General features: G+C 35.3%; 2 protein-coding genes across 2 annotated transcripts in view; one reads left to right on the top strand and one right to left on the bottom strand.

Annotated features, from left to right (window-relative positions):
• The window catches only part of TEX10 (testis expressed 10), a 55,860-nt gene that overhangs the window by 17,353 nt on the left and 25,426 nt on the right, over positions 1-13,081 (bottom strand). Inside the window, exons 10-11 of the mRNA XM_030829841.2 lie at positions 8,169-8,257; positions 6,512-6,645 (exon numbers count right to left, since the gene is read on the bottom strand). Coding sequence (XP_030685701.2) covers positions 6,512-6,645; positions 8,169-8,257 — 223 coding nt within the window. The remainder of the gene's footprint in view (positions 1-6,511; positions 6,646-8,168; positions 8,258-13,081) is intronic.
• MSANTD3 (Myb/SANT DNA binding domain containing 3) overlaps positions 3,058-13,081 on the top strand; it is a 108,474-nt gene continuing 98,450 nt past the window's right edge. The window contains exon 1 of the mRNA XM_060300695.2: positions 3,058-3,078. The gene's annotated coding sequence lies outside the window, so the exon portion shown is untranslated. The remainder of the gene's footprint in view (positions 3,079-13,081) is intronic.

Here is a 13,081-nt window from a genome sequence, read left to right as displayed (position 1 = left end):
TCACATGGTCATCTCTGTAGAAAATCTGAAACAATCAATTATAGCAAGGTTGCAGGACACAGCATTAATATATAAAAGTCAAACTGCTTCCCTAAATATCAGCAATGAACAAACAGAATTTGAAATTAAAAACATAATACGATTTACATTAGCACCCCCAAAAATGAAATATTTAGGTATAAATCTAATAAAATATATATGGTCTATATGAAGAAAACTAAAAAACTCTGATGAACAAAATCAAAGAACTAAATAAATGGAGGATATTCCATGTTCATGGATAGGAAGACTCAATATTGTCAAGATGTCAGTTCTTCCCAACATGATCTATACATTCAACATAAATCCAACCAAAATCTTACCAAGTCATCTTGTGGAGATCCATGAACTGATTCTAAAGTTTATACAAAGGGGCAAAAGACCCAGAATAGCCAATATATATTGAAGGAGAAGAACAATTTGAAGGACTGACACTCACCAATTTCAAAAATTACTATAAAGCTACAGTAATCAAAATAGTGTGCTACTGGCAAAAGGATAAATAAATACATGGAACAGAAAGAGACCCACATAGTCAACTGATCTTTGACAATGGAGCAAAAGATTGTCTTTTCAACAAATGGTGCTGTAATAACTGGACATCCATATGAAAAAAAAATGAATCTAGACACAGACCTTCAACCCTTCACAAAAATTAACTCAAAATGCATCCCAACAGACCTAAATGTAAAACACAAAACTATAAAACTCTTAGAAGATAACACAGGAGGAAAAATGTAGATGACCCTGAGTATGATGACTTTTTAGATACAACACTAAAGGCACAATGCATGAATGAAATAACCGATAAGTTGAAGTTCGATGTCATTAAAATTAAAAACTTTTGTTTTGTGAAAGACAATGTCAAGAGCCTGAAAGGATAAGCCACAGAGTAGGAAAAAATCCAAAATATTCAAAGAACTCTTAAAATCCAACAATAAGAAAATAACCTAATTTTAACATCAGCCAAAGACCATAACAGACACCTCACCAAAGAAGACACATGGCAAATAAGCATATGAAAAAACATTCCACATCATATGTTATCAGGGAAACGCAAATTAAAACAATTATGAGATACCACTACACACCTATTAGAATGACCAAAATCTGGAAGACTGACAATACCAAATACTAGCAAGGATGTGGGGCAACAGAAACTCTCATTTACTGCTGGTGGAAATACAAAATGGTACAGCACTTTGGAAATATGTTTGGTGGTTTTTTACAATATTAAATACACTCTTACCATATGATCCAGCAACTGCTCTCCTTAGTATTTAACTAAAGGAGTTGAAATCTTACGTCTACACAAAAACCTACACACAGATATTTATAGCAGCTTTATTCACAACTGCCAAAATCTGAAAGTAATCAAGATGTCCTTCAGTAGGTAAATGGATAAACTGATATAACCAGACAATGGAATATTATTCAGTGCTAAAAGGAAATAAGCTATGAAGTCATGAAAACACATGGAGGAACCTTAAATAAATATTACTAAGTGAAAGAAATTATTTGACTAAGCAAATAATTCCTCCTGCTATCTTCCTAACATCATTCAAATGTATTTTGTAAATTATACTCTTCCTGGAATTATTAAAATAATCTAATTCTGATTCTAGTTACAGCTGTCACTTAATCTATTCCTGATAAATTGTCACACTTGTAACTTTGTTCTTTTTCTGAGTTTAAAATTGCACAATGTTAGTGAAATGTTTAGACAAGTAACCTTATGAAGGAAGAAGTGTAGGTTAAAATAAATGTAACATTATATAATTTTGTGTTGTCTCTGCAAATAGTTTAAAAATAAAAGAGAACAAAATTACTCATTTGACATTTCAAAGCATTGAAAAAAGGTATTAATATAATCAAACTGCTGGAAAAAATGTGATAAAAGGAAAAATCTCTAAAACTTGTAAAACAAGCATGTAGAGAAAAAAACACACATTACATACAGAGAAACAAAAATAAGAATAACCTCACACGTCATTACACACTACGTTATGGCATGAAGCGGTACAGTATAGAAGGCAGGTTGTATTAACTTGAAGAGCAAATGGTTAAAAACATAAGCGGCAAAGCTAACATGACAAAAGTGGAGATAAAAATGGAATGATTAAAAATACTGAAACTATGAAAAACAATCAATCATGATATCTGATTACAATGGAATGCTACATAGCAATGAAAAAGAATGAACAACTGCTTACACATTAACATGGGTATCTTAGTATACTGAATGAAAAAAAAGGAAATTACTAAAAAATATTTCACTTTTAAAAAGTTCAATAACATGTAAAACTAAACAATATGGTTTGGAATTACATGCTAATATGGTAAAACTATAAAGGAGCAAGAGTATGATAATATTTAAGACAGTGTTACTCTAAAGGGAGAGGGGAAAAGCACATAGGAGTTTCAAAAATAATGAAAAACATTCTATTTCTTAAACTAGATTAATGTTTTATTATTATCCTTCAGAACTTAGTTAAAAAATAACTTTTAAAACCATTCAAAATTTTATAAATCACAAATAAAATTAACCTTAAAACCTTTCATTGGCTCTGGAATAGACATCTCCATTTGGAAACAGTATCTCTGTCTAGAGATTCCTTTTCCCTTTGTGATCTTTCCCTGTTAATTACTATTTCCATCAGTAATGGCAATGTCATACAATTCTTTCAGAAGAAATGATCGCAAATATACTAAGTGTGGGACTTCCCTGGTGGCACGGTGGTTAAGAATCCGCCTGCCAATGCAGGGGACAGGGGTTCGAGCCCCGGTCCAGGAAGATCCCACATGCCGCAGAGCAACTAAGCCTGTGCGCCACAACTACTGAGCCTGCGCTCTAGAGCCCGCGAGCCACTACTGAGCCTGTGTGCCACAACTACTGAAGCCCGTGTGCCTTGAGCCCATGCTCCGCAACAAGAGAAGCCACTGCAGTGAGAAGCCTGTGCACTGCAGCAAAGAGCAGCCCCCGCTCGCCACAACCAGAGAAAGCCCATGCACAGCAACAAAGACCCGATGCAGCCAAAAGTAAGTAAATAAGTAAATAAATAAAATATTAAGAAATTTAAAAAAATATATATATATATATACTAAGTAAAAACTGCGTGATCCAAATCAGTGTACAGAGCTATGTTATTTCTATAAAAGGAGAAAACCAAAAGAATACATGTAATCATTTGTGACGACACAGAAGTTACCTAAAAGAATACATTTAGATGAGGTATCACCTAACACCAGTCAGAATGGCCATCATCAAAAGACCTAGAAATGATAAATGCTGGAGAGGATGTGAAGGAAACTCTTCACACTGTTGGTGGGAATGTAAATTGGTACAGCCACTATGGAGAACAATATGGGGGTTCCTCAAAAAACTAAAAACAGAACTACCATATGACCCAGCAATACCACTCCTGGGCACATAGCTGGAGAAAGCCATAATTCAAAAAGATACATGCACCCCAATGTTCACTGCAGCACTATTTACGATAGCCAGGACACGGAAGCAACCTAAATGTCCATCAACAGAGGAATGGATAAAGAAGATGTGGTACACGTATACAATGGAACATTACTTAACCATAAAAAGGAACAAAATAGTGCCACTTACACAGACATGCATAGACCTAGAGACTGTCATACAGAGTGAAGTAAGTCAGAAAAACAAATATATAATATTGCTTTATGTGGAATCTAGAAAAATGGTACAGATGAACTTATTGGCAAAGCAGAAACAAAGACACAGATGTAGAGAACAAACTTAGGGATACCAAGGTGGGGAGGGAGGGTGGGATGAATTGGGAGATTGGGATTGACATATATACACTACTGTGTATAAACTAGATAACTAATGAGAACCTACTGTATAGCACAGGGAACTCTACTCAATGCTCTGTGGTGACCTAAACGGGAAGGAAATCTAAAAAAGAGGGGATATATGTATACGTATAACTGATTCACTTTACTGTACAGCAGAAACTAACACAACAGTGTAAAGCAACTATACTCCAATAAAAATTAAGGAAAAAAAAAGACTACATTTAGAAACTAGGGAGGGAAAACAGATGGCTGGGAGATAGGGAATGGAGGAACACTTTTTACTATTATCCTTCTATTCTTCTAAATTGTACTTTGTGATAATACTCCAAAAAAAAAACTAGAAAAATAAATTTTTATACTAAGGCTGTCAAAAACTATATATTTCAAGTAATTTCACATGAAGAAGCCAACTTAAATATGGCAAATTTTATCCAAAATAAAACTGAAATCTTCACTTAAGAACTTCAAAAACTAAAACCAAAACTTTCAGATTTTTCCTAATGTATGTCTTAACATTTCAAAGACAGCAACCTTGAAGTTTAATACATGTTTTTGCCAAATGTACACTCAGAAATATAACTGATCACATTTTCATGACAATTGTGTCTTGGCTTTACACAGATAATTTAATTGTCAGAGAAAGATTAATGGAGTTGTCCAAGTTACCAAACTAGACACTAACAAATCTATGCCGGGAATCTGGGGCCCACTTATCCCCATACAATGGTTTTTCCAATACAGCATGATACAGTTTTAAAACATTAGAAACAGTCTGTCCTACAAAACAACTACCAATACTACTGTTGGCAAAACTAAACTTCCCAATGCAGTATTTTTTTTTTTTTTTTTTTTTTTGCGGTACGTGGGTCTCTCACTGTTGTGGCCTCTCCCATTGCGGAGCACAGGCTCCGGACGCACAGGCTCAGCGGCCATGACTCACGGGCCTAGCCGCTCCACGGCATGTGAGATCTTCCCAGACCGGGGCACAAACCCGTGTCCCCTGCATCGGCAGGTGGACTCTCAACCACTGCGCCACCAAGGGAAGCCCCCCCCACTGTAGTATTCAAGGCCTCAATCTCAGTCTTTCTTAGCTCTCTTCACTTACTATGGATTAATATAAAATTTTAGATATTAAATAATTAGGTTGGTTACCCAATTCATTATTTTTCACTTTTTAAAATCCACTAATTTTTGAGAGCCTATATATGTTCATATATATAGGCACCAGGGTAATAAAAAGAACAAAGTGTCATTGGCATGACCTAAGTATTGTGATCAGAGTCAAACAAAACCATGAGAGAAATGTGTTAAACATCTACAAAAGGTACAGCCCTAAGGGACAGGAAGAAAATGAAGAGTATTCAGGAACAGAATGAAAGAAGTAGTAAATAGATCAGTTGATTTTAATAAAATCAACTGGTATCGCAACAAAATAGATGTAGGTTCTAGAGACTACCTTGTTGAGAACACTGACAAAGCAGTTTAAAAAAAAAAAAAAAAAGGCTTATGGCCTAGCAATTAGGAGTTACAAGAAAAGAATATAGTCAGTGTCCTAACCAAAAACCTTCTGAATCATTAAAAAAAAACTGGCCAGCAGAGAACATAACCTCAGAATTTGCAAGGTTCAAACCACAATTATTTGGGATGACACAATGACATTCCTACTGGGCAAGTACCTTTCCAATGCAAAAAAACAAACTGAAGAAATAAACAGAAATTAACTAATAGATACATGTTTTTAGAGACTCAAATCCTTAGTATTAACAGTTAGGATGTTTTTACATATTTGTAACACAGAAGACAATTTTGACTATGAGGGTAAAAGATCAGCCCTGTAATTCCAATTTAAAACATATCAATAATTAATTTAGACTTGTGGTTTTAATTTGAATTTCACTACAAACAGTACCGAAACTTAAAGATATTAAGATTTATCATACTTATATAAATTTATTAGATATTTAAGATTTACTGTAACATTTGTGAAGGTTTGTCAAAAAACTGAACTACTTGACGAATAGTGAATATATTAAGTTATTTAAACAGTTTTAAAGTTTTAAATAGTTTGTAAAAGGAATAAAATATAATCAAAGTCTCCCTTTAAATTTACTATATTTATCTAAAAAATAAGATTTGTAAGTTGAACTTAAAAATTTAAGGAGAAATTAGGGTTTAAAATTTAACTCTGCTAAACTATATACTAATTCTTAAAACCAAAGGAAATGCCAAATAATCTTTTCTGATTAGAAAAACCCACCTTCAGGATACCAAATCCTACCCTAACTCTTATTCATCCTTCAATACCTAAGTCAAATTCTTTCTTTTCTATGAAGCCTTTCCTCTTTTCCATAGATGGATCCATCCTTTCTTCCCTATGCTAGACAAGAGAAAATAAATTTGTCTCTATCGTTCAAACTGCTAATTTATTCTATTGTATTGGCATAACTTATAATGAAAATACTCTTTTAGAAACATAAATCTTCTATCCAAGGATCACAAGCACTTTCAGAACATGGATTGTGTTTTATACTACTCTGAATCTCTGAAAGTATCTTACACAAGGCAACCCTAACATACAGCAACTGTTGGTGGTTGATTAACTGAATTCTAATAATTATGAGTTTCTTTTAAAATGGACAATTACCTCTGTTACGTCCCAATGGTGTAAAAATTGATCCAAGTCAGTAAGGTAAAGCAGCACAGGGGAAAGCTGTGTCTGGATGACATGAGGAACTCCTCGAAGGCTCTGAAGCCAAGTCAGCTCCTCTTTTGAAAACCCTAATTTGGGTATAAAGAAAGCCAATAAATAAATAAATCACAAGGCAAGTGACTTTTTTTTTTTTTTTTTGCGGTACGCGGGCCTCTCACTGTTGTGGCCTCTCCCGTTGCGGAGCACAGGCTCCGGACGCACAGGCTCAGCAGCCATGGCTCACGGGCCTAGCCGCTCCGCGGCATGTGGGATCTTCCCGGATCGGGGCACAAACCCATGTCCCCTGCATCGGCAGGCAGACTCTCAACCACTGCACCACCAGGGAAGCCTGTGACATTCTTTATTAATTTTTTAAAAACAGATGACATGTATCTTCAAGTTAAATTCTTCTTTAAGCTACCTTGTCTCCTCTGAATTTCTGTATTTCATGTATAGTATTTTTAAAAATAAAATGCTAGCAATGTAATGTAATGTAGTAAAATTCATATAATTATGTTCACAAAGGATGTAACCTGACTCAATCTATAATATAGCAAGAAACAGGTTTTACCCCTAATATTGGGGGCATTACCACCTTTACTTAAATAAACGTGCCTGTGAAAGGCATCATCGTTCTAATTAATGGTAGGTTTAAAAAAGCTATTGAACAAGTAAAATAATATACTCATTCATACATATACCAAACTCTATATTCTCTTACATGATAGCCCTTCAAATGTTTTAAAACTACTCCATCCCTCCTAAGTCTTTTTTTTCGATAATGCAGTTCCTTCAACCATACCTTACATAATAAAATTTCTGATTCTCTTAACCACCTCTATTACACTTGGCCTGACCTATACAGACAACGTGCCAAAGTCCCTCCTGAAAGATAACTCTTGGAATGATCAGAATACTTGCAATGTGGTCTGACCCTAGCTACCTGCTTTCATGTTTTCAGATAACTATATTTCCGTGAACACGCCCTAGAGAGTCATCATCTAGTTTGGAAGCCACACCGCACTACTGATTCCTAATGAGTTTCCTAAAACCACTAAGCCTTCTGACCAGTACTACTATTAAAACATAAAGCCTTCACCTCCATCGCAAATGTGTACATCCAAAACTATCAAATAAACTTGTAGGAGTCTACTTTTATCTTTTACATAATATTTATCTTGCTTATCAGGACCTGTCAAGATTTTTTTGGATTCTGACTTAACATATTAAGTCTCCAAATTTCAAGTCTTCAGAAAATTTCAAAGATTCTCATCTTCATCATCCAAGTACAAAACAAAAATACTGAGACAGTACATCATTTAAAACAATAGTAATAATACTTAGAAATCGAACTTATAACATTTCTAGACTCATTTTACTAATTTTGCTTTGAGGTCAATGGAATGCAAAAAATGGCTAATTGAAATCTGATATCCTTCCTATCATGTTAAACATTTCAAACATGTTTAAAATGGATATTCTGTTCATCAACTTTTTCAAGTATGCAATGGGGTTCAAAACTTAGAGCCAAACAGGTATGAGAGTAAATCTCAGAAGAATCTTCATACTAGGCTTTTTTCCTTTCCTTAACTCGGCAGATCAATGTGGTTACCTGTAAGTGTTGAAAATAAGAAGCTGAAATAGTCCACATCACTCATCAACCAGTCTTTAACTGAAGACTTCCATCCAGAAAATGATGATCTATAATAAACAATGGGAGAACTATTACGAGAAGTGACCACTTGAAGACTCAAGAATAAAGCACAGTATATATAACCATTTTTCTTTATTGAAATCAAGTCTAATTTAATATTTTAAACAAAACCCACAGTACGTATTAACTTTATATATAAGGGTTCAAGTACCACAATATGGAAAATGTAACTTCTAACTTATTTATATTTATGTAACGTTTCACTGAAAAGCATAATTGGTCCACAAATACCATACAAACTTAAAAAATTTTCCACACCACTTGAAAATCAGACTCAAGGAGCCAAGATAAAGTTTTCCTTTTCAGTAGTACGTTCAGCTGCTATGTATTTACTGCTTGATTTTTATAAAGTCTTACCTTGCTTACATAAATGAGTTAAGTTTAAACAAGTTCCTGCTTCCTACCTAAGCAAAAGTATCTTAATTAGGCAAAGAATACTTCAATTTAAAGCCACTCTAAGATAACTATGTGTTCCTATTCTTTTCGAAGTTGTAACTAGGTCTACTTCACAATATTGTGGCTGAAGTACTGGTAGGGGACTCCAGGGAAGAGCTAAATGTACAGCAGCTTCTCATTAAATGAGGATTAGTTGGTTCCTGCTATAAGATCAGTTTCCAGTGACTCCTTTAAAAACTCTCTTCAAGGTAAGTCTAAGAAGGAATAGAGCAAATGTCAACCATGGATATAGAAAAAAAAAAAAAAAAGCTGAGAATGATCAGATCCAACAAGCTGAGATTACTAATTTTTATCACAGAAATCTGAATGTCACACAAAATTAGGAATTTCTAATTCAACTAAAAGCACTAAAAATTTTTTACCTATGAAATAATTGTATTTATTAACATTCTTAAAAGTTGGGGAGTTAAAAATAATGGAAACACTCTTCTGATTATCATTCTTACAATAAGCAAAGGGCTATGGAGGGAATATCGCAAGCTAAGAGTCTATATCAGAGATGCTCAGTGGAAAGGAGTACAAAATGATGATTAGAAAACAAACTAATATCCTCTTGAACCCAGTGAAAAATGTGCCATCCAGTGGCTAAAGGGGGTAGGAAATCCATTTAAGAGTCTAGTTTGGACAAAAGACAAGCAATATATCACGCTGTCCTTAAAACTATGATGAATATATATACTATCCAAGCCAGAACACTTCTGAGAGTAAAAGGGGATGCTATTACTAAACATGCTGGGACAAAAGAAGTAAACTAGAACTGTTCCTGGCAGTCCAGCTCACATATTCACCCTACTTAAAAACCAAGCCAGGGGCTTCCCTGGTGGCGCAGTGGTTCAGAGTCCACCTGCCGATGCAGGGGACACGGGTTCGTGCCCCGGTCTGGGAAGATCCCACATGCCGCAGAGCGGCTAGGCCTGTGAGCCATGGCCGCTGAGCCTGCATGTCTGGAGCCTGTGCTCCGTAACAGGAGAGGCCCGCGTACCGCAAAAAAAAAAAAAAAAACCAAGCCAAATTTCTCAGTCCAAGAACTTCTCCCTTCTCTGATATTTTTATCTAACAGTGTACATTACCTTTCCACATTTACGTCTTATGTTCCCCAACCCAGCTGTAAATAAACTAGGAGCAGAGAGGATAAGGAATGAGTAAAGGCCAGTAGAACAACACAGATGGGGGAAAAAAATCAAACTCAAAAAGCTCTAAGTAGATGGTAAAAAAGGTAGGAGCAGGAATTCTAAGTACACTTTTTAAAAGATAAAATGAAGACCAATGGTTTTTTAGCTGATGAGTTTTTCACACATGGAACACACGGATATTCTTTGCTGGTAACCTGCTCTTAAAGTCTCTCAGATAGAGACAGCAGAGCAACAGAACAGTACCTGAAGTGAACTAGATCTCACAGTCCAATTAATGTAACATGAAAAACAGAAATTAAAGGAACATTTCAGGAAAATTAATCTGGCAACAATGCACAAAATAGATGGGACTAAGAAGCAAGACTACTTGCTGTAATAGTACAGGTGGGAGATAATGAAAAAGCTGGCTAGTTTATAGTCATGATCAGGGACAGAAAGGGATATTTTGAAGAGAAAACTAAACATATGGAATAACCCAGGTTATTTCTAAGGAAATATTCTTAAATTCTTAAATTCTAAATCTAGGAAAAGTGATACAATAATAATGCCACTGGCCTGAGAAAGTTGAAAAGTTCCAATTTTGTTTTATTTTTTAAGAGAGATTAATTTGAATAGGAACAATACATCTATAGAAAGAGAAGTCTACTAACAGACTCTGTGCAAATACTAAAAAGCAAAATTTAACTTAGTGGACTTTTAACTACAATGACATTCTGCTCTTAATAATTATAAACCCCTATGACCAGTATTTGTAAATTAATAGATTTTCTCAACACTCACCACAAATCCACAAAAAGTAAAAAAACTTTTGAAAAATCCTTGACAAAAGTTACTAAGCATAAGTCAATCATAACTGATAAAGATATTAAATATAGCTTCCAAAGAGAATCAATTTCAAGAAGTGTTCAAAAGGTGCTTTTAAATGAATGTTAAAACAGAGCCTCCAATAGTTATATCAAAGGAACAGTGCCCTCCACTGGAAGTTTTATTAACTTGAAACCACTTAAGTTATAAGAAAAGAAATAATATTTCTTTAAAGGCCTAGCATTAAGTGCTGCACTAGACAAAGAGCAGGGCTTTGTTTTTTTTGTTTTGTTTTTTAATTTCTAAGAAAGGAAAACATGGGAAACTTGTTTAGAGTACTTCAAATTAAGACCAAGTCTTTCTTTAATGCACATGAACACAGAAATAAACTTTGAATTTTCACACACAAACAACACATTGCAAACAGCTCTCTTTTGCTAAAAGGAAATGTTATCAGTTATGAAGCACATTCTAGGTGCCAACACTCAAACATATGTCCTCTACTGGTATGAAGAGACTGGCAAACAAAGCTAATCTACTAATAACGTGAGCTACTCCTACTGAACTGGGATGGGGATCTGTACAAGAAGCCACAAGGAAGCTAGTCTTTAAATTTTCAGTTCTGCCTAAAACGGTATCAGACCCTGTCCATAGGCCACAATCATTAACAAATATTGCTGAATACTAAAGTACCATACCTGATACAGACATGGAATTTTTAAGAATATTCTGAACACTCGCAATACGAAACACTATTAGTTATAAGACCTTTCAGAGTAAAATGGTACAGTCACTATGGAAAACAGTATGGCAGTTCCTTGAAAAATTAAACAGATTACCATATGATCTGGCAATTCCACTTCTGGGTATATAGCCAAAAGAATTAAAAGGAGTCAAACAGGTATCTGTACACCAGTGTTCACAGCAGCATTATTCACCATAGCCAAAGGGTAGAAACAACCAAGAGTCCATCAACAGATGAATAAACAAAATGTGGTATAATGGAATACAATGGAATATTGAATATTCAGACTTAAAAAAGGAAACCGTGAAACATGCTACAATATGGATGAACCCTGAAAAGTTACACTGAGTGAAATAAGCAAAACACAAAAGGAAAATATTGTATGATTCCATTTATATGAGGTTACCTAAAATAATCAAAATCATGAAGATAAAATAGTGGTAAACGGGGGCTGGGGGAAGGGGAAATGATTAGTACAGAGTTTCAGTTTGGGACGATGAAAAGTTCTGGAGATGAATAGTGGTGCTGGTTGCACAACAATATGAATGTACTTAATGCCACTGAACAGTTTTAACGGTATACCTAAAACTGGTTAAAATGGTAAGTTTTATGTTATGTATATTTTGCCACACACACACACACACACACACAGATATTTCAAGTGATTCCTTGTCTGAGTCTACAAACTTATTTATTTCGTCAGCTCCATTAAATTCTGAGCTCCCTTCCAGAAAGGAAGGTCTGTACTGCCATTTCGTAACACCAAAGGTTTTAAGCACAGTACTCTCACCTGCCACTGAACCCCTTACTGCATACTTTTTTTTTTTAACATCTTTATTGGGGTATAATTGCTTTACAATGGTGTGTTAGTTTCTGCTTTATAACAAAGTGAATCAGTTATACATATACATATGTTCCCATATCTCTCCCCTCTTGCGTCTCCCTCCCTCCCCCCTCCCTATCCCATCCCTCTAGGCGGTCCCAAAGCACCGAGCTGATATCCCTGTGCTATGTGGCTGCTTCCCACTAGCTATCTACCTTACGTTTGGTAGTGTATGTATGTCCATGCCTCTCTCTCGCTTTGTCACAGCTCACCCTTCCCCCTCCCCACATCCTCAAGTCCGTTCTCCAGTAGGTCTGTGTCTTTATTCCTGTCTTACCCCTAGGTTCTTCATGACATTTTTTTTTTCTTAAATTCCATATATATGTGTTAGCATACGGTATTTGTCTTTCTCTTTCTGACTTACTTCACTCTGTATGACAGACTCTAGGTCTATCCACCTCATTACAAATAGCTCAATTTCGTTTCTTTTTATGGCTGAGTAATATTCCATTGTATATATGTGCCACATCTTCTTTATCCATTCATCCGATGATGGACACTTAGGTTGTTTCCATCTCCGGGCTATTGTAAATAGAGCTGCAATGAACATTTTGGTACATGACTCTTTCTGAATTATGGTTTTCTTAGGGTACATGCCCAGTAGTGGGATTGCTGGGTCATATGGTAGTTCTATTTGTAGTTTTTTAAGGAACCTCCATACTGTTTTCCGTAGTGGCTGTACCAATTCACATTCCCACCAGCAGTGCAGGAGTGTTCCCTTTTCTCCACACCCTCTCCAGCATTTATTGTTTCTAGATTTTTTGATGATGGCCATTCTGACTGGTGTGAG

The sequence above is a fragment of the Globicephala melas genome, chromosome 6 (assembly GCF_963455315.2).
Source record: "Globicephala melas chromosome 6, mGloMel1.2, whole genome shotgun sequence".
Classification (NCBI taxonomy): domain Eukaryota; kingdom Metazoa; phylum Chordata; class Mammalia; order Artiodactyla; family Delphinidae; genus Globicephala; species Globicephala melas.
Note: the sequence above shows the minus strand (reverse complement) of the source record. Positions and strands in the feature narration are given on the sequence as shown.